The following is a 20,458-nucleotide window of genomic DNA, read 5'->3' on the forward strand; positions in this document are numbered from 1 at the left end:
CTTCAAACAAATGGTCGTCAGTTGAGATAGAAATGTCCAATTCCATTTATTTTTCTTTTGTGAGCGGGTTGACAGCCGTGTCATCGTTTTGATGTGTTTGTTTTATTTCTACGTCCAAAATTGAGATCACACTCGCAATTCACCCAAGGTAGGGGGAAAAAGATTATTTCAGCTGCTACACTCTAAAATGCAATGCATTCCCAATGGGACCGATATTTTACCGTTTAAAGTCGATTCGTAGCCAGACGGTGCGGTGAAACTTTACGAGTTCGGAGACCGGTGTTGCCATAGGCAAGCCGCTCGTTTTGATACCTTTCACGTGTATGGGGCGCGAACGCTTACGTGTTGCAAAGTGTTTGCAAAATCGGTGGAATAAAGAATAATAATAAAAACTAGACAACTCCGCGCGGGGGAAATTGTGAAAGTGTGGGTGACGCCTGTGCACCGCCGGCCAACGGGGGAGAGGGTCTCTCGCGAGTCTCTATGACAAACGGTTCAAAGGATACAAAAAGGGGGCGCGGCCTAAGGATCGGGGGAGTGGTCAACATAGACCAATCAAAGAGGATATCCCTACTGAGTGCAATGACACAACCCGCAACACTATTACACTATTACACAATATTACACTATTACACTATTACACACTATTACACACTATTACACTATTACACTATTACACACTATTACACTATTACACTATTACACGCTATTACACTATTACACTATTACACGCTATTACACTATTACACTATTACACTATTACACACTATTACACTATTACACACTATTACACTATTACACACTATTACACTATTACACACTATTACACTATTACACACTATTACACTATTACACACTATTACACTATTACACTATTACACTATTACACGCTATTACACTATTACACTATTACACACTATTACACACTATTACACTATTACACTATTACACACTATTACACTATTACACACTATTACACTATTACACTATTACACACTATTACACTATTACACACTATTACACAATATTACACTATTACACTATTACACACTATTACACACTATTACACTATTACACTATTACACACTATTACACTATTACACTATTACACACTATTACACTATTACACTATTACACGCTATTACACTATTACACTATTACACACTATTACACTATTACACTATTACACACTATTACACTATTACACACTATTACACTATTACACACTATTACACTATTACACTATTACACTATTACACGCTATTACACTATTACACTATTACACTATTACACACTATTACACTATTACACTATTACACACTATTACACTATTACACACGATTACACTATTACACACTATTACACACTATTACACTATTACACTATTACACACTATTACACTATTACACACTATTACACTATTTTTCCGGTTTTCGGACTTTTCCGAGTTTTTGAACTTTTTCGGATTTTTGATGTTTCCGAGTATTCGGATTTTGAACTTTTTCGGATTTTTGATGTTTCCGAGTATTCGGATTTTTCAGAGTTTTTGGGTTTTCGGACTTTTCCGAGTTTTTGAACTTTTTCGGATTTTTGATGTTTCCGAGTTTTCGGAATTTTCCGAGTTTTTGCATTTTTCCGGGTTTTCGGGTTTTCGGATTTTTCCGAATTTTTGAACTTTTTCGGATTTTTGATGTTTCCGAGTTTTCGGATTTTTCCGAGTTTTTGGATTTTTCCGAGTTTTTGGGTTTTCGGACTTTTCCGAGTTTTTGAACTTTTTCGGATTTTTGATGTTTCCGAGTTTTCGAATTTTTCCGAGTTTTTGAACTTTTTCGGATTTTTGATGTTTCCGAGTTTTACCAATGAAAGGTGGTCAACATCGACCAATGGCACAATCCGCAAGTCTCTACGACAAACGGTTCAAGAGATACACTGAGGGGGTGTGGCCTAAGGGGGCGTGGTCTAAGGATCGGGGGAGTGGTCAACATCGACCAATGAAAGGTGGTCAACATCGACCAATGGCACAATCCCCAAGTCTCTACGACAAACGGTTCAAGAGATACACTGAGGGGGTGTGGCCTAAGGGGGCGTGGTCTAAGGATCGGGGGAGTGGTCAACATCGACCAATGAAAGGTGGTCAACAGGGGGAGTGGTCAACATCGACCAATGAAAGGTGGTCAACATCGACCAATGGCACAATCCGCAAGTCTCTACGACAAACGGTTCAAGAGATACACTGAGGGGGTGTGGCCTAAGGGGGCGTGGTCTAAGGATCGGGGGAGTGGTCAACATCGACCAATGAAAGGTGGTCAACATGGACCAATGAAAAATGAAAGAGGATATCCCTACTGAGTACAATGACACAACCCACAAGACAGAGGGCGCTGTCAGCAATTCAGTACTGCAACACAGTGATGGCCAATGATGGGTTAAGTGGATGATGTCATTGGCAGCTCAGCCACGAGCCACACAGCTGAACCAATCATGAGTGAGCCATGAGCCACACAGGTGAAGCAATCACTATGACTTGCATATTTTCTATCCAATGCATTTCTATGGAGGCAGATGCATGACTGCATTGTCACATTGATTAAAAGAAAACTATAAGAGATGAAGCGTTGTGACGCGCACATGAGCACTACAACGAGTAGGCGAAGGGTTGTGCGCGATATTGTGACATTCGTGCGATATTGTGGCACTCCTTCGGCGATCGGAACAGAAGGCTAAAAAATAGTGTGAAAAATGTGATTTCTAGAGTGCGATTGCATGGCGGTCAATGGGGAGGAGAACCTTCAAACAAATGGTCGTCAGTTGAGATAGAAATGTCCAATTCCATTTATTTTTCTTTTGTGAGCGGGTTGACAGCCGTGTCATCGTTTTGATGTGTTTGTTTTATTTCTACGTCCAAAATTGAGATCACACTCGCAATTCACCCAAGGTAGGGGGAAAAAGATTATTTCAGCTGCTACACTCTAAAATGCAATGCATTCCCAATGGGACCGATATTTTACCGTTTAAAGTCGATTCGTAGCCAGACGGTGCGGTGAAACTTTACGAGTTCGGAGACCGGTGTTGCCATAGGCAAGCCGCTCGTTTTGATACCTTTCACGTGTATGGGGCGCGAACGCTTACGTGTTGCAAAGTGTTTGCAAAATCGGTGGAATAAAGAATAATAATAAAAAGAGTATGGATATGTATAGTGTGGGTGGCAACCTGGCTTCGCCAGGTCACCCACACTAATAAAAAGAGTATGGATATGTATAGTGTGGGTGGCAACCTGGCTTCGCCAGGTCACCCACACTAATAAAAAGAGTATGGATATGTATAGTGTGGGTGGCAACCTGGCTTCGCCAGGTCACCCACACTAATAATAATAATAATAATAATAATAATAATAATAATAATAATAATAATAATAATAATAATAATAATAATAATAATAATAATAATAATAATAAATCAAATCAATAGTAATTAATAAAACAATTTAATAATAATTATTATTATTAAATAAATAATTAAATCCATATTATTTATTATTTATTATTATATTATAAATAAGTAAATGACTATTATTTATTATTTATTATTATATTATAAATAAATAAAAAAAATTAAAATAAAAAAAGCTATAGGCCTACAAGCCAAATTACATTATGAAACTCTCATTTGGGGGTCATTTTTAGCGGACGCTTTAGCTCTAAATGAGTCGAGTTATGCCTCCTAATCAACACTAGACTTGACGTACCTCTCTCCAAACTTTTGGATCAGCAAATCCACCAGTATTTTGACCATGGCAATTCTTTTCTTTCCGAAGATGGAATCACCTTTATCCAGGCTCTCCAGAATTTGCCCGCCATTGGGAGTGGCAGAAAGAGCCGCTACGATATCCTGCAGAGACATGACAGAAACATGACAGCTGTTAAGAATGTGTTGTAGTACCATCAACCAATTTAACTCTGGCAGCATACAGATTTCTTCCTTGTGATGTACTAGCGGCATGTCTATGCGGTGTAGCCTACACATCTGAAGTTGTTGCCTCACGCCAAAAACACAGGGGATAGGCGGGAGCCTAGGCTGAGAACCCGTTCAAGGACTTCAGATTTCGGACGTGTCACAAATCAAGGGTCAACATTTGATATTTAAAAACATTACCCTAGTCAAATATTAGCTAAATAAAATACTGACAAGAGTATAGATGAGTTAGTTTAAGTATTGAAGTTCTGAGATATGTACTGGCTCCAAGTGCTTCCAGATCCATCCATGCTTCTTGAACAACTTACAAATAGTGGAACCGGTCGTAGAATCACAATCTGGTCTGCTGCCCTCGATTCCTCTACGGTGGAGACCTCCTGGCTTGATCCAGAAGCTGCAGATTCCTCCATGGGGGATATGGTAGCAACAAGGCTTGTTGCAGGTGGCTCAGCATTCGAAGCCTTTTGCAGCAAAGAAAGGTTATCAGCTTAGAGGCATTTTAGGTTAAAGCGAGTTGTTGTGAACAGATACAAAATATATTTGCAGTCAGCAGTGTCGTTTTCCATTTAACCGATTGACACCCAAGATGGCCAATAGCCTACACACATGGAAACATTTAAATACTGGTGAAGATTTATTTTGTCATAGGGTTTAAAGTGGTTAGTGTTTAGTTGTAGAACTATTTTAATTAAACACATTCTTACTTACAACAATTAATGTCATCTCAGTAGTCCAAGGAGTTTCCCCATCCCAGCAGTCCAACAATGTATCTCAGTCATCGAAGAGTTGTAGCAGAGTAAGGCAGTCCACAGCATGAAACTAAAGACTAACTATTCAAAATATGTTCGGAATATATACTGTAGGCTATCACTGTGTTTCTAGTAAATCAAGGCAGTGTTTCTTTCCTGATTTTTTTCCTCACTATTTACAAGTGGCAGTGGCCATTCAGATGGCCATTCACAGTCTAAAAACGTCTATAGCGCAGAGAGATGAATACAGTGTCAACATCTCTGTATGACTGGACTGCATGTAGTGGGTGATGATCAAGCAGCTCTTTCACATCGATAGCCAACAAATCTTTGGTTTGGATCACACTGTAAGCAAAGAAATGCTTCTCAAACCCCATTGTCTCCCACCTCTGAACAACTAGCTTTACAGATGGCTCTAAAACCAAAATGGCTTTAATAAGCCCAAACTGAGGCTCTCCATCTTGGTCATAGGACATAAACACTGTCATGCCTGGTCTGTATGTTGTACCCTTAACAGTGACCCTGGCCGGTACATACAATTCAGCGAAAAGGGGGATTCCTGTGAGACCACTTTGAATTTCATTATAGCCTTCAAAATGAGCCAGAAAGGTAGTATACCCTGGACCAATTTCTGTGTTGTGGCTTAACACAGACCCACACATGAAACTGTAGCATTGCATTATCTGATGTCGATAAGCCATGGTTTTGCTAATGTTGCGGAATGTTGCGGAAAATGACTGACTTGTTTGAAGAATCCATGTCTTGCCTCAAAGCGCATTACCCACAAATGGATCAATGGTCCAAGTGTTCGAATTGCTTTTGGATAATGAAGCATGAAATGGTGTTTTGGGCGCAAATGCAGAGCAAATAGATCCAGGAAAAGAGAGTGATGCTCTTCAATGATTTTACTCAGGTACTGTGTTGCTGCATGAGTAACAGATGGAGAGAAGATGATCTCCATGCACATTAATAGGAGTAGGAGAAGTTCCCATTCCTTATTGTCTGTAGGGATAAGGTCACCGATCCTTACTGGAAGTAACCTTAGTAGACACCACATCTGAGCTGCAGACTGATGCAGAGGGCTTCCAAGGTTCTTTAAATCATTCTTACTTATTACAGAGGGCTTGTTTCCCACATCACAAAAGCCATAATCAAAGCTGGTGATACGATAGTTTAGCTTATCTAGTGAGATACGCTTTTGTTCTATGAGTGCATTTAACACAAGTTATGCATTATGTCCAGTGCCATATTGTCCGTAACATGATAAAAAGACAGACTGTTGAGGACACTGTCTCTTTTAAGGCCTGTCTGAGAGGGGTTGTCTGTCCGTAAATCCTCTGCGTGAGTATTCACATCTCGGGACAGCGTATCGTCTACCTGTGTCTGTACTTTCAAGACATCTCTGTGTATTTTGCATAAACAGCACACATGGTTCCCCGAAAAACTCTCTATGTAACCAAGTATTGCGTTCAATCCTAAATTGTCTCCCACTACCTGAACAACGGCGAATTTGACAACGCCTTGGAAGCTAGGCGTGTTAACAGTTATGCCATCCCTCTCAAGACACTTTAGTTCTTCCACAATAGGGCGCAACACTGCATCAATGCCATAGGTTTTTGCATCATCTGATTTATAGACTGCCAACAAGAAGTGTGACTGCAAATTGGATAGGATGTCTGGTGGCAAACTCTTCAAGATAAAATATATAAATCCTAACTTGTGAAACCCCCCTTTTTAACCCGAGGGGGTTCACAGTTTCACAATCAGCATTGTATAACAGCAATGAGATTGACACCTCTTTCAAAAAGAGTGGAGGATTTTTACAGAAATCTCCATCAAATATATCCTGAAGAGCATCACTCTCTCTCTGTTGCCATTCCATCATGGCCTGTAAAACACCAGGAAGCTCCAGTATCTTGACCAGAAGACGCTTTAGTGGAATACGCTGAAAGGTATCAGTCAGAGCAACTTGTCGAACGGTGCCAGTGGCAGAGTCTCTCCGCTGTACAAAGGTTTGGTTATCGGAGAAACACTCCTCAATTGGCTGGATGAAGTTCCCAGAGTTAGTAAAATACCTAATCTGTTTATAGTCTGTCTCCAGACCCTCGAAAGGGTTAGCTGCATCTAAAAAGTCCTGTCTGAGCTCCTCTACCTGTGGGTTTTGATCATGCCCAAACTGACTGAAAAGCGACATGGTCTTTGTTTGTAGTCTGCTCACTAAATCTCCAATTAAACTTGAGGTTTGCTGAACCACAACATTTATATTTGTAAAGGTCTGGGAAGATTTTGATCTAAGATGAGCTATAGAATGGGCTACTCTCTCTGTGATTCCCTCTTGCTCTAGTTCGTCCCATTCATCATCATTATCTTCATCTTCCGCCATTTGTTCACCCTCAACTTGCCGTACTAGCTCTTCAGCATTGAAAGTATTAGCAGCCTGATTTGGTACGTTAGGTGGCTGGGCCAGGGCCTGGTTGTCGTTATGTTCTCCTTGCAAGTGCTTTCTGTAAGACCGAATGAAAGAAAATGTTCTGCTACAAACTCCCTCACAACATTGGAAATAAGTGGATGAAGCGTTTATATTGTGTGCTACTCGTAAATGTGAAAAGAGAGACTTGGCATCACCAGGAATTAACCTTTTGCATTTAAAGCATGTATACGCCACCTGCCTTGATGTTAGAACACTTAGTGATCACTTACAAATTCTCTGTAAAGTTTTGAGAACTTGAGCCTGGGGCCTATTTTGGGGATGAGGTTCCGGATTGTTTCGCCATCTAAAAGGTGAAACGCCTCCTCATCGATATCTTGATCTGAAAGACAAAGACAGAAAACTAAAATACTTTTACAGTAATTTCAGTGCCATCCAGTGGCAGCTAACTCCAACACAGGACCAGGCTGGCAGGACCAGAGAACCAAGATGAAGAACAGAATAATGTGTGTGTGCATGCATGTGTGTTGAAACCCTATACAATACTGCTTTGTCATGGAAACATTTGAATGGTCAAGAAAGTAAAAATTATCACATTTAAATTGCCACTCAATAAGCTTTTCTGTGACAAAGCTGTCCATCAAGACTGGCCTGAAACAAAAGAGAAAGCAATGTGGAAATGAACACATCTGCAATTAATTAATGCCTCATGCCCAAGTACTCAGCCACGTGTGAACGATAGGCCAAGTATACTTGCTGACATAGCAGCCTAGAATATTTAGCACTGAATTCAGGTGTAAAAAGGCTCACCACATGTCTGGCTTCCGCAGTCTACTGCTTAATTTAGTATAGGATGTTGTAAATTGATGCCCGAATCGCGGGACATTAGAGAGATGATGGAAATGTAGACCTCAAAATGGCACAAAATGGCGCAAAATGGCACTAAATCTCAGTATGTAGCTAGCTAGCGAACCAGCTATGTCACCGCATTGAGAGGACAACAGCTTTATTACACACATATGGTTAATAAAGATATCAATCATATAACATTACACAGCTATAGATAGTCTCCAGTTAATCTGGTATCATTACAACCCAAAACACGGTAAAATTAGCAATAACAGTAACGTTACTAGTACTGGCTAACTAGGCCTAGTTACTAGCCAGAACCTTTGTAATACTCATAGACTTGGTCACTTTCGGTAGCATGCTTGAACGGTAATGATTTATGTGTCGTGTCGTGTCGTGTGGCTTATTTATTAATAGAGGTTACCACATATTTTTACAAGGTTAGAGATGAACCGATTATAGAAATGAGTAGCTAAGTTGCAACTTGCGGTGGCTAGCTAGCTGATGACGCGACAGATAGCTGTGAAGAGCTAGCTAATTTAGTTCCACAACGTTCACAGTGCATGGTTAACACGACGCAATAGGCACAATGGATGGGTTGAGATATAAATACTGTGCTAACGAAACAAGATCTTACCTTGAGTCAGTGAAGTCTTTTCCGTGATCGTGAAGAGGGTTTGTTGAACCGTGTTGACTGTGAACGTGGGACCGTGTTGACTGTGAACGTGAACGTGACCCTCTGACTGACAAAAGGCATGTACGATAGTTCCCAGTGGGGGAGGGGTGTAGCTTTGCAGATCCCGGCGGAAACACCCAGCTCTCTGACCCAACACATGGGTTATGTCTCAGAAAATTGACCCATAATTATTATAACTCACAAATTGGGTCAAAATTGGGTCAAAATTAAATCTCAATAACCCAAATAATGGTTATGCTCAGAGAATGAACCCATAATTTTAACCCAACACGATTAACCAAGAAATTGGGTTATAGAATTGACCCATCTGTTTTTAGTGTGTAGTAAAGTAATTCAACCCTTCTGGGTCTTGGGATATTTCATATGTTTTGGCTAATTTTGATTTAAATTGTATAATTCCCATTTAAAAATGTTTTACCATGGTATGTTTGGTATCTTTTTTTTCAGCACAGCCTCACATATATGACCTGACAGTTAGTTTTCATATTGTATAATACTGTATATACTGTATACTGCATAATGTACAACACAAAACACAAAATCGGATTGAGAAAATGTGTTATTTTTAGTATGAACCAATGCAAACATATCAAATCAAGGATATAAAACAGTGGAAATGCACCCTCAGTTAGCATATTTACATAAACAAAAGAGAACAGATCAGAATTCAATTTACAAAGCATTATTTTCTCCATACACAGGTAATAAACACAGACGAAATTTTGATTCTCAACTGGAAATGATCACCAGCATGCTTTTTTTTTTTACAAAAAGTCAGTAAATGTAATTTTTTTTTACAAAAAAAAGTAAAAAAAATGTTTTACAGTAAAAAAGTAAAAAATTACTAAATAATTAAATTGTGGGATATTCAATATACATATATACAGTACACATATGACTAGAGTGCAGTCATATAGAGTGCAGGATGCCTGAGGCATATCCAAAGAAAAAATTGCACCTGTCAAACTGTAACGCCTTTTGACAGGTGTTACCTGTGTATACGTGGCATGGGGGTCTAGCTGCGGTCCTGGGGGTCTGCACGGCATGAACCGGAGGGGCTGAGGGGCTGGATCAGGATCACTGTCGGTCTTCCAGGGCGTCTGATCTCCTGCCTGATCTCCTGCCTGATCTCCTGCCTGGGCTGGACGTCTTGGCCTGGCCTGGGTTGTCCTGCGTCGGACTGGAGCAGGCTGCTCATCATGTCTGCACATAAATGGCACACACATTGTACATATAAGACACTGCTCATACAACACACACACACACTGTATATACACTCAATATTCCATTCTGTATATATTGCGTACAAAGTCTGCCCTCCTTCCATGTATCACAGAACTGGTTGAAGGCAGAGCTTCTGCTCCTTCCTCCTCCTCACTGTAGAAAACAATAAAAAGCACATTATTTTCAACATTCAACAAGGAATCTCTTGATGCACACTTACCATGTACACTTATCATGTACATTCATCATGTACACTTATCATGTACACTTGTCATGTACACTTATCATGTGCATTCATCATGTACTTGTGCATTCATCATGTGCACTTATCATGTGAAAGCCTTTCTTTGCCTTTCCCAACAAGTTTGACAAAAACAAAAGCAATCAAAGTCCAAAATAAGTGTCTTTACCTTTCATTGTCGTCATGATCAGTGGACCTTTCGTCACCATCACCAACAAACGATGGATCATCAACGTCGTACTACTACTACTACTACTACTGCTACTACAACTACTACTACTGCTACTACTACTACTACTATTACTGCTACTACTACAACTACTACTACTGCTATACAAGTCGAACTACTAACTATAAACTACAACTACTGAAAAAACGGTGTTGTCCCACAGAAATTATCTTTTAGACAAACTTTTTGCACACATGGAGACTTCTACTGTTCCTTTCTGGCAGTAAACTTCCGCCTCCTTCGTCACTTCCTCCCAAACGTTTCCGTTTCATTCTAGCTCAAAAAATGACCAAGATATTGATAAAAATGTAACGCATGTAAAATTATATCTGGCACATTTTACGCGTGCGTAAAAGTTTATTTAGCATCGAATTGAAATGATCCTGGTTCATTCATTTATTGGTTTATCAAGACAAAATAAAAAGTAGCGTGTAGTTTCAAGGACACGTCATAATGCCACGCCGAAAAAAACCCGGAAATGGACTAAGTTTTCGATACAGAGAGGCACAAACTGATGACGTCACTTCATCACGTCGCCGTGAGCCGCGACCGGGAACCGTTAACACTTGAGAGCCAGCTGTGTTTTCCTTTTTACCCCCTTGAATGCCCAAATCCACTCCAATGTTAACGTTAATATCGCCTAATCTATGTTTTAAATTATGGGTCTAATCTGCCCGTCGCTTATCAAAGACTCATTTTCCAGTCAACATTGTCAAAGCAGATTGTTTTTTTATCGCTTCATTTCAGTTTGATAGCATTTTGAAAATCACTCGTTTTCGCGGAAAAAACAACACATTCTATGATAATCGTCTTTTACTGGAATATTCTAGAACGTTGTCATTTGTCGGCCTATTTATGAATCGTTTTCAAATAAACGCTAGATAATCGATAGTATATGTGTGCGCACGCACGCTCGTGCCGCGCGCTGATAATCGCTGCTCTTATTTCCTGATGGCTTTTACAGTCAAAACAGCCATATCACATATAGGGGAAACGCTTATATATCCGTGAAAACAAGTCTGATTATCCTAAGACTGATAACATAGATTCCTTAGCTGAGATCAGATGGTATCCAAATGGTTTATTCCAATTTCCGATCGCCATTCGAAAAAATCGCTCATTTGATTGATCCATCGTGTATACAGTAAAACACATATTTGCCGCGGCACCAAGGCTCCAGAATGAACTCTGGTAGACCCCGGTTACATCAGTGAGAAGTAAAATGTGGAGTCAGAAATCCTTTCCCCCATTCACTTTCATTGAATCCAATCCAAAAGGGTGATTTACCATCTGGGAGACGATAGGGGGCGCTTTTTTCACATCTGAGCCCCTGGGGTGACTGGATCTCCAACGGTAGGCTCGCTTGATGCAATATGATTTCAGATCGCTAATAAAAAAAAAAAAAAAAAAACAGAGTATTCTCGTGATGGGCATTCAACCCGCAGGGGGTAATTAAGTATAACGTTGCTATCAGTGGCGTTGTTTCAGTAAAAGGCAAGGTATGGCGAGGAGGGGGGGGGGGGGGGGGGGGGGTTGAAGGGGGCGTTTCCCTCCCTTGGTGGATTTTTTTTGTCAAATCAGTTGTGCAATAGTCACTTTTGGTGAGTTGTTTCTATACAGTTCAGTTATATGACATTTAGGTATGACACAGGACTACACAAGCATTTTTAGTATAGAAATGTGTCAACAGACTAAAGCAGGGAACCAAAATATTTTGCATACGAATTATGCAGAATGTAATATCATAACTGTCTATTACTTTTCTTGCAATTGAGCCAATTTTCCTTAGGTACGGTTTTGAGGTGTGTGTTCAACAGAATGTAGTATCAAAAACACATTCACAAAAAGTATGGGTTACTGAATGCTGAACTGCACTATTATATTCACTAAGCCAGACCTTACCTCTGTCCCTGTATCACTTGTCTCTGCTGCCCTTTGATTATTAAACGTCCCTATGTAAATTTTCCTTTTTTTTGGGCATATTTCAGTTATATTTCGTACTTGCATCGCGTCCCGCTCTTAGCCATACCGAGATATACCTCATCTCATGTACCTATTGTACTCCATAAACGAATAAAACCAAAATACACCCCTCACCTGCCAGGCCCCGCCCCTAGTGGTGTGCTACATAGTACTGGGCATGGCCACCACTCACTCTTCCTCTATTTTTGTTTCCATCATAGCGGATGCAAGACGCCCTATGCAACTAGTTGTTCGAAAAGTTAGATAATATTGAGTGCTTACGGAGGTTTGTTTTGTTACACAACCAAGTTGTGTGTCGGCGCCAGGGGCGGGATGGTTTGGTGAACGTTCCCTGAAGTGGACTGTTCCAAGCGATCCTGGAGCGTGCTGCTAAACACTAATGCTAAAGCTAATGCTAACACTACTGCTGAAATGCTGGGCACTGTTCTAATGTTCCCCGCCGTGGGATGTTGCCGCTTTTCCCTCCTCTTAAACCGGTTCATTGATGAAGGTCAGTCGGTAGCTAGTGTGGGGGGTTTTGCTGAGTCCTATTTTACCCTTTTACGGGTAAATGGGTTGACAACAGGGTGCAGGGCGGGTGTGCCGTGGCTAGCTAGCCAGGTAGCATCGATCCTGTGCCCCGGCGGGGTTGGACGGTGTCCCACCCGGAAGCCGATGCTTGAGAGCGAGTCGGCCCGGCGGGTGGCAGTAGAGCTATACTGCTGCATGATGGAATTTAGCGGCGGCCAGTGTTGTGGCTCAGCTGACTGTTTTCTGTCCACATTAGCGTCGAACGCTATGCTATATTGGGCTACTGTTTCTGTTCTGTCTCTCTGCTACGGGAATGTCTGTCTATACTACAGTCTTCCCTCCTCTCAACCATTCATGCTGACGGTCAATCGGTGTCTACTGGGGGAGTAGTGCGGGGGGGGCTTTGTTTACCTTCATAGGTAAATGGGCTGAGGTCTAGGGCTGGTGTGCTGTTGTGAATATTATGAATGGATGCGGGACTGGTTCTCTCTGGTCCGCCTCCCCTTAACGTTGTGTGCATGGGCTTGCCCATTCTACAGTATGTTCGTGGTGTTAGTTAATTTATTCATTAACCCCTTCATGGTGCACACCACAGTGGAGGTTGCTGGTTGCAACCACCACTGGTGCTCCGCCATGAGGTGGGTCGGCCCGGCGAGTGGCTGGTGGGCTGTTAAAGCCTGTACCGCCACGATATGGAATTGGCAGCGATTAGTAACTGTGTTCGAATTGCTGTTTTTTCCATCAACAAATTGTGTCTGGTGGCGGGGCCTTGAGGGCCAGCCGACGTCGACACATCGCGCAAGGTTGTTGACGTTATTAGCTTTGACCTAGCCGCAAGCTATAACCGCTCAGGGCTCCCCTCTCCGCAGAGGATTTTGGTCTTCCGCTGGAGCGCGGGCGGTATTGTCCTAGGCCCCACACCGCCTCACACCGCGCAGCCAGAAGAAGAGAGAGCACGGCCTTGTCAGCGGCGATGACGAGGCCCTCGACAGGCGGCCATGTTTTCCCCCGCCAGAGGTATCCTGGGCGTTGAATCGACAGGTGTCCACAAGGCCGACAGCCTTGGTGGCCGAGGGATAGGCCATGTTGGATGGGCTCGGCTTGGAATATACAAGCCGTCGCCGTCCTGCCGCGAGCAGCCCGCTCTCCGATCACTCCCTCCCCCAACACCAGCGGAAAAAGGGGGCTCTGATTGTTTCCTTTGGCTGCGGGCCGCGTGCCTTTGTTGAAGCGCGGGCGGCCCCACTTTTCGCTTCTCATGGGGACAGGGGCTGACACCCAGTTGATGGCTGAGCCTGGGTCTGTCTGTGAGAATGTTGTGCTGTCAAGCGGCTCCCACACCATAAGCTGTGTTGGTTGAGCCTGGTGTTACGTCTGTCAACTATAAGTGTTGTCAGCAGGGGGGCTCGAAACCTTTTGAGGCACACAGTGTGGGCTTCCCCGGCCTCGCTTCGCCAGGCCAGGTATCATGTTGGTGCCTCCCACTCCTGAAAGATTGGCAGTGGTCTCGCAGCCGAGCGTGATTTGGGTGGTAGTAATATCACTGCAGGACTACGGTGTGTAGGAACCCATGGGGGCCTCACACCTTGCATGTCCGGCTGCAGAATAACTCCTCAGCATGTTCTGGAGGGGTGTTCAGTGGGGGAGCTTTTGTCACCTAGAACTGATGTCAGCTTCCCTCGTATCAAACCGGCCCTTTCTGTTGGGGTCCCCCCTTGGGTGCGATTGCCTCGTGGGTAGTGTCAGGGTCAGATGTCCCGACACGGAACACTCTGCTCGCACGGGTCCAGGGTTGGCTACGCACAGCGGGTGGGACCGGGCCGCCTATCTACAGTTCCTAGCGGACCTGCGCCACATGGCGGCGGGTGCGTTGGGAGTGTCATCACATATGGCTACAGCAGTACCATATGTCGAGGTGGATGGAGAGAACGCTGAGGCGGGGACTTGTATTTACAAAACCCCACCCGTTTTCGGGTTTGGTACAGACCCTATTGTCAGGGTCACCAGCAGTGACAGCTCTGGTCGACGAGATCTGATCTCTGTGGACGAAGCAAGCCATCGTTGTGGCGTTTTCCTCCCGGTGTTCTCTGGTGCCTGAGAAATCGGGAGGGGGGGGTGTTAGACCCATGTTGGACCATGGGAAGGTTCAGTATTTTTGGATCGTCTCCTACCTGTTGAACACTGTCAGGTGGGGGTCTGGTTCTCCTCCATAGACCTGTAGGATGCGTGTTCGCATCCCCGATCTTCCGTCCTAGGGCTTACCTACGCTTCCTTACAGGGTTAGCGTATGAGTACCAGGGGCTGCCGTTCGGCTTTTCTCTGGCTCCCTGCATCTTCACCAAGTGCGTGGAGGCCGCACTGGGGCCTCTGCATCGTCAGGGGTTACGAAGTGTATTCTGCCCTGCCAACGTTCTGGTCCTTGGCGGTCAAGGTGGATCGTCAGGTCTCATGCCAGGCAGGGTTCCTACCAGCCTGGGGTTGCTGTAGACTGGAAGTAGACTACTCCTCTTCCCAGTCAACGGGTGGAGTGCTATGGGCATCCATCTCAGAGCGTGTTGCGACACGCTCTGGAGGTTCCGTCCTAGGACGGTTACGGCGCTGTCCGTGATACGCCTGCTCGGTATGAGGGCATCTGCTCATTCCGTGGTCCCTCTTGGCCTCCTCTTCACCCCAGGAGGAGGTTACGGAGGTGGTTCTTTTCCAGTATGGAAATAGACCCGGTGAGAGGCAAGTCAGGACGGACAATACGACGTCAGTGTCGTATATCGACAGACAGGGAGGAGTACGCTCCCCCCGTCTGCACCGGGCGGCGGGCGGCTGGCTATGGGCGTTCTCCATCTGCGCGGCCTGAGGGCTCTCCACATCCCCGGCAGGGTGAATGTGGGTACAGGTTTAATGTCGCGGGGCGGTCCTCACCCTGACGGGTGGGGATTACGTCCGGACATAGTCAGGCAGGTCTGGGACCGATGCCGTACCAAAGCTCTTTTGGTAAATGAACTGATAACAGACCATAGTCTCGACTCATTGGGCCTCACTGAGACATGGCTTAAACCTAATGACTTTCTGCCCTTAAACGAGGCTTCACCCCCCTAATTTTAGTAGCTCCCACCTCCAAGAAAGGAGGCAGAGTTTTTATAATTTACGACTGTTACGTTGTCATTGACCTTCTTTAAGCTTGCTGTTGAGTCAATGCAACACAACAAGGAGACTCGGCACGGTGGTGTAGTGGTTAACACTGTCGCCTCACAGCAAGAAGGTCCAGGGTTCGATTCCCGCTTGGGGACCAGGTTTCCATGATGCCAGTTACCCAGGTGGGGTATCTCCCAGGCCTTTCTGTGTGGAGTTTGCATGTTCTCCCCGTGCTCGCAAGGGTCCCCCCCGATAAGATAAACCCAATGGAAAAACATGCACAACAATAGATCGCTAACGCTGTGGCATCCTTGACTTGGATTGGTCCCCTGGCGCGGCTCACGTTGACGCATGTCTGCTCCCGGCTGCCCTTGGGGGGGAAGGACGACTGGGTTAATCGCAGATACGAATCGCATGCATGCATTGCATGCGTGCCGATTGATGACCTCTGAGCAGGTCCTAAATTATAATTATAAATTATACTACACAGACAGCATCAGACAAAGGGAAAATACTGGATACTTATACATGAGGGAATGACAAGACAAGACACACCTGGGTTAATTACAAATGGGTACAGCTGGAGGGGGAAACGATAAGGACTACAAAACCATGACAGGGAACTACAACTAGACACGACACATCACACTAGGAGCGCCTGATCAGGGCACACAACACATAACAACGACTCTAAGCACAACTTTACATCCGACGCAAACTGTAAGTTTTCCTCATTTGAGGTGCTCCTGTTGCATCCCTCTCCCCCTAACAGAAAGTGTGACGGTCTGATTCCTACCTCCACTGCATCCTTTGTAATGGCTGTCCTTTACCGCCCACCAGGCCCTTACACCCTCTTCCTAGATGAGTTTTCGACTTTCATCTCTGAGCTTGTTACGTGCTCAGATAACATATTAATTGTTGGTGATTTTAACATTCATTCCAACAAAACTCTAGATCCCCTAAATAAGGCTTTTACCGACATCATTGACTCTGTCGGTCTCATTCAAATCGTTGACCAACCCACTCACAGTGGTGGGAACACCCTTGACTTAGTCCTAGCCCTCGGTCTCACTGTGTCAGATTTTGACCGTTTCTCCCTATGTTCCTGCTCTCTCAGAACACTACCTCATCAAATCTTTAATTGATTTGACGGTTTCTCGCCCAGACAGTGTCTACTACATCCTACATGAGCCATCGTATTAACGCCTCAACTGTCCCAATTATAGTTAACTGCCTACCAGACACCCTCTCTCCCTTCCTCTATTACTCTGGCCCCCTTGATCTCTTTACAGATAAACGTAACGCCACCCTTCGTAGCACGCTCGACATTGTCGCTCCCCTTAAGCCTAAAATTAAACGTGCTCCGCAAAAACAAACTCCCTGGTTTACCGAGGAAACTCCCTCCTTTAAAAAGGCTTGTCGCAAACAAACATAAATGCCGTTCGACCAAACTCGAAGTGCTCCGCTATGTCCGCCCATCACAATCACGCGAACTGTCTAACGCCTGTCCCGTCTCCCTGTCTCCCTGTGAGTGGCTGTCTTGGAGTGATGACCGGAGTGTTGGACGTCCCGTAATGATGACCGGGAGGATGCGACCCTCTCTGCGCCGCCCCTTTGCCTCAAATAGATCCACTATCAGCTCTATCTTTAATCTTTCAAAATATTCAGTTGCTATCGCATGCACTTATCTGTGTTTCACTACACATATGAGTGCATGCTTACCAACTGTTCGCCTGTTTTACTGCAACACTACTATCACCGACATCTAAGAAGGGAGATCCCCCCTTGAATGGCCCTTCTAAGGTTTCTCTCATCCACATTGCCTGTGGTGCATTTTTTCCTATTGCTAGGTTTTAGTGAGTTTTTCCTTACCTTCGCGTGGGAGTGTTGCATTTATTTTGCATGTATTTAAAAATGTTTGGACTTTATGGTGTTCTTGTTTTGTTCTTGACTTATTGTGATGTTTCTTCTTGACTTGTTTAAAGAAGACGTGTCCGGCCCATGGGGACATTAACGTGTGTTGTCGGGCCTTACAAATAAATTTGATTTGATTTGATTTAAAGTCGTCCTATACGTTTCTTTTCTAGCACCCTCTGAGAAATCTAACCTATGGATATTCATCTTTCATCTTTATCTGCTACAGTGAATATGTAGGGTGCTGTACTTACTAAATCTGTTCAAAACCTTATAGTATGTTCTTTCCTTGTTTTAACCTCCCGGATAAAGATATGGGCCAGTATTTTAGGTGTATTACAAGGCGTATCTAGCACCAGGTCAGACTTCCTTTGATTTCTAGAACAGCCTGAATTATTCAGGGTATGTATTTTACAAGGTGATGGAAATATTGCAGAGGGATATTGGTCCATACCAACACACATAATTTGTGTAATTATGGCTTTTGTGTGTGTGTGTGTGTGTGTGTGTGTGTGTGTGTGTGTGTGTGTGTGTGTGTGTGTGTGTGTGTGTGTGTGTGTGTGTGTGTGTGTGTGTGTGTGTGTGTGTGTGTGTGTGTGTGTGTTGTAGTGAGGGTACAGAAGTCCGACCACCCCCACTCCTGGGGTCCCTGTGTGAACTACTGCCACAGCCCTCTCCCCTCCCACTGTAACACAAGTTCCTCCCTCAACAAGTCATGGACCACCTCCAACAACAACACCATCAACAGCCTGGACTTCTGCAAATGTAAGACACTATGTGTTGTGCTAGTCCGTCTACTGTTGCTGCTTGTCTGTCTTTTGCTTTCAACGACAACGACACCTGCGGCAAATTACCTTGACTGCTACATTAAACCGATAGTATAGGTGCACATCTGTATGTATTGTATATTTCAAAATAAAATGAAAAAAACTAAACTTTCAAGACAGTTATTTGCAGTGGCGGCTGGGTGGCGCAGCGGACATTGCGCTCGTCACCAACGCAAGAGACACCGGGTTCGACTCCGGCTTGGGCCAGCCGTCATACTAACTCAATTGGCAGAGTTAGCGGGTGGAAGTCGATGGGTGGTAATCTGGACGTTGTGGACAGCGACTCCTACAGGTCGGTTGGGGACGCTTGCACAGCAGAGACAGGAAATGGCGGGGGTAGTGTGAGCTTCCCACACGTTACACCTCGCCAATGAGAGTCCGCGCTGGCAGGTGAAAAGATGTAACAGGCTGCCTCCACATGTATCGGAGGGGACATGTGATGCAAGGCTTCTATCCTCCCTACAACCCGCCAGTGGGGGGCATATGCGAGCAACATTCAAGACAGGGGAGGGGTGAATTGGCTATTGGTGAATAGAAAAAGAGGAGAAAAAAGTGGATACAAAAAATATATATATTTGCAAGGCTGGGTAGCGCAGCGGACTAAGCGCCTGCCTACCACCGCAGATACACTGGTATCGAATCCAGCTGTCAGCGGTACCTTCGGCTTGGTCGGCCATCCATACTAACCAATTGGCAGTGTTAGCGGGTGGGAAGCCGGCGGGGTGTGTATCCTGGTTGTTGTAAACAGCGACTCCTACAGGTCGGTCGGGGCGCCTGCTCAGCGAGGGAGGGAACTGGGGGAAGTAGTCTGAGCCGCCCACGCGTTACGCTCCCCCAGTGAGAGTCCTCCCTGTCAGGTGAAAAGAAGCGGCTGGCTGACTCCGCATGTATCGAAGGGGACATGTGATAGTATCTATCAACCCTCCCCAGACCGGTAAGTGGGGGGAAAATGTGCGCAACGGCCAGGAAGGGGAGGGGGGAATTGGCATTCTGTAAAAATACAGAAAAAAGGAGGAGAAAAAGTAGATAAAAAGAGAAATTGGCTTCCGGTTTACGCTCGGATCAGATGGCTGCGTGACTTTTTCGAGCTCCGTGACCACTTCACATTAATATTAATAACGACGCTAATTTTACGCCATACGCTCACATTATACTTCGTAGTTATGGCTAAACAAATACCGAACAAGATTGGAACATTGAATGAGGTTGACAGTGAATTTATCAGGACTTTGTTCCGTGCTGAGCTTGACGCTAGCATGCTGCAGCTAACCAACAGACTGGACTCGCTCCAGGAGGATGTAGCTAGCGTGTCCACGACTCCACGCGGCTCACTAGAGTGGAAGAAGAGATGGCCGAAGTTGCGATTGTAGCTGAAACCAACTCCACCGAAATCTCGGCGATTGAAGACAAGTTTCTTTTTTACGAAAATAAGATGGCTGACCTAGAGGACCGGAATAGAAGGTGCAAGCTCAGAATATACGGCTTGTCCGAAAACATTGAAAACGATGTGCCGATTCAGTACCTTGAAAAGATGATTCCACAGTGGTTTCCGACCGTCACTCTACCGGAGATTGAGCGAGCGCATAGAATATTCCGGAACAGTCCCCCGGAGAAGGGTGAACGTCCACGCGCCTTTATATTATGCTGCCTGCGATTCACTACACGCCAGACTATTCTCAAAGAGGCCAGGAAACACCCTCCAAAAG

At 44.4% G+C, this 20,458-nt stretch overlaps 1 protein-coding gene across 1 annotated transcript in view; it reads left to right on the top strand.

The window, feature by feature from the left end:
• The window catches only part of grip2b (glutamate receptor interacting protein 2b), a gene marked incomplete at both ends in the record, with an annotated part of 726,896 nt that overhangs the window by 599,379 nt on the left and 107,059 nt on the right, over positions 1-20,458 (top strand). The window contains one exon of the mRNA XM_084315732.1: positions 18,535-18,690. Within this exon, the coding sequence (XP_084171858.1) occupies positions 18,535-18,690 (156 nt within the window). The remainder of the gene's footprint in view (positions 1-18,534; positions 18,691-20,458) is intronic.

Source organism: Notolepis coatsorum, assembly GCF_963971535.1.
Source record: "Notolepis coatsorum genome assembly, chromosome: 6".
NCBI lineage: Eukaryota > Metazoa > Chordata > Actinopteri > Aulopiformes > Paralepididae > Notolepis > Notolepis coatsorum.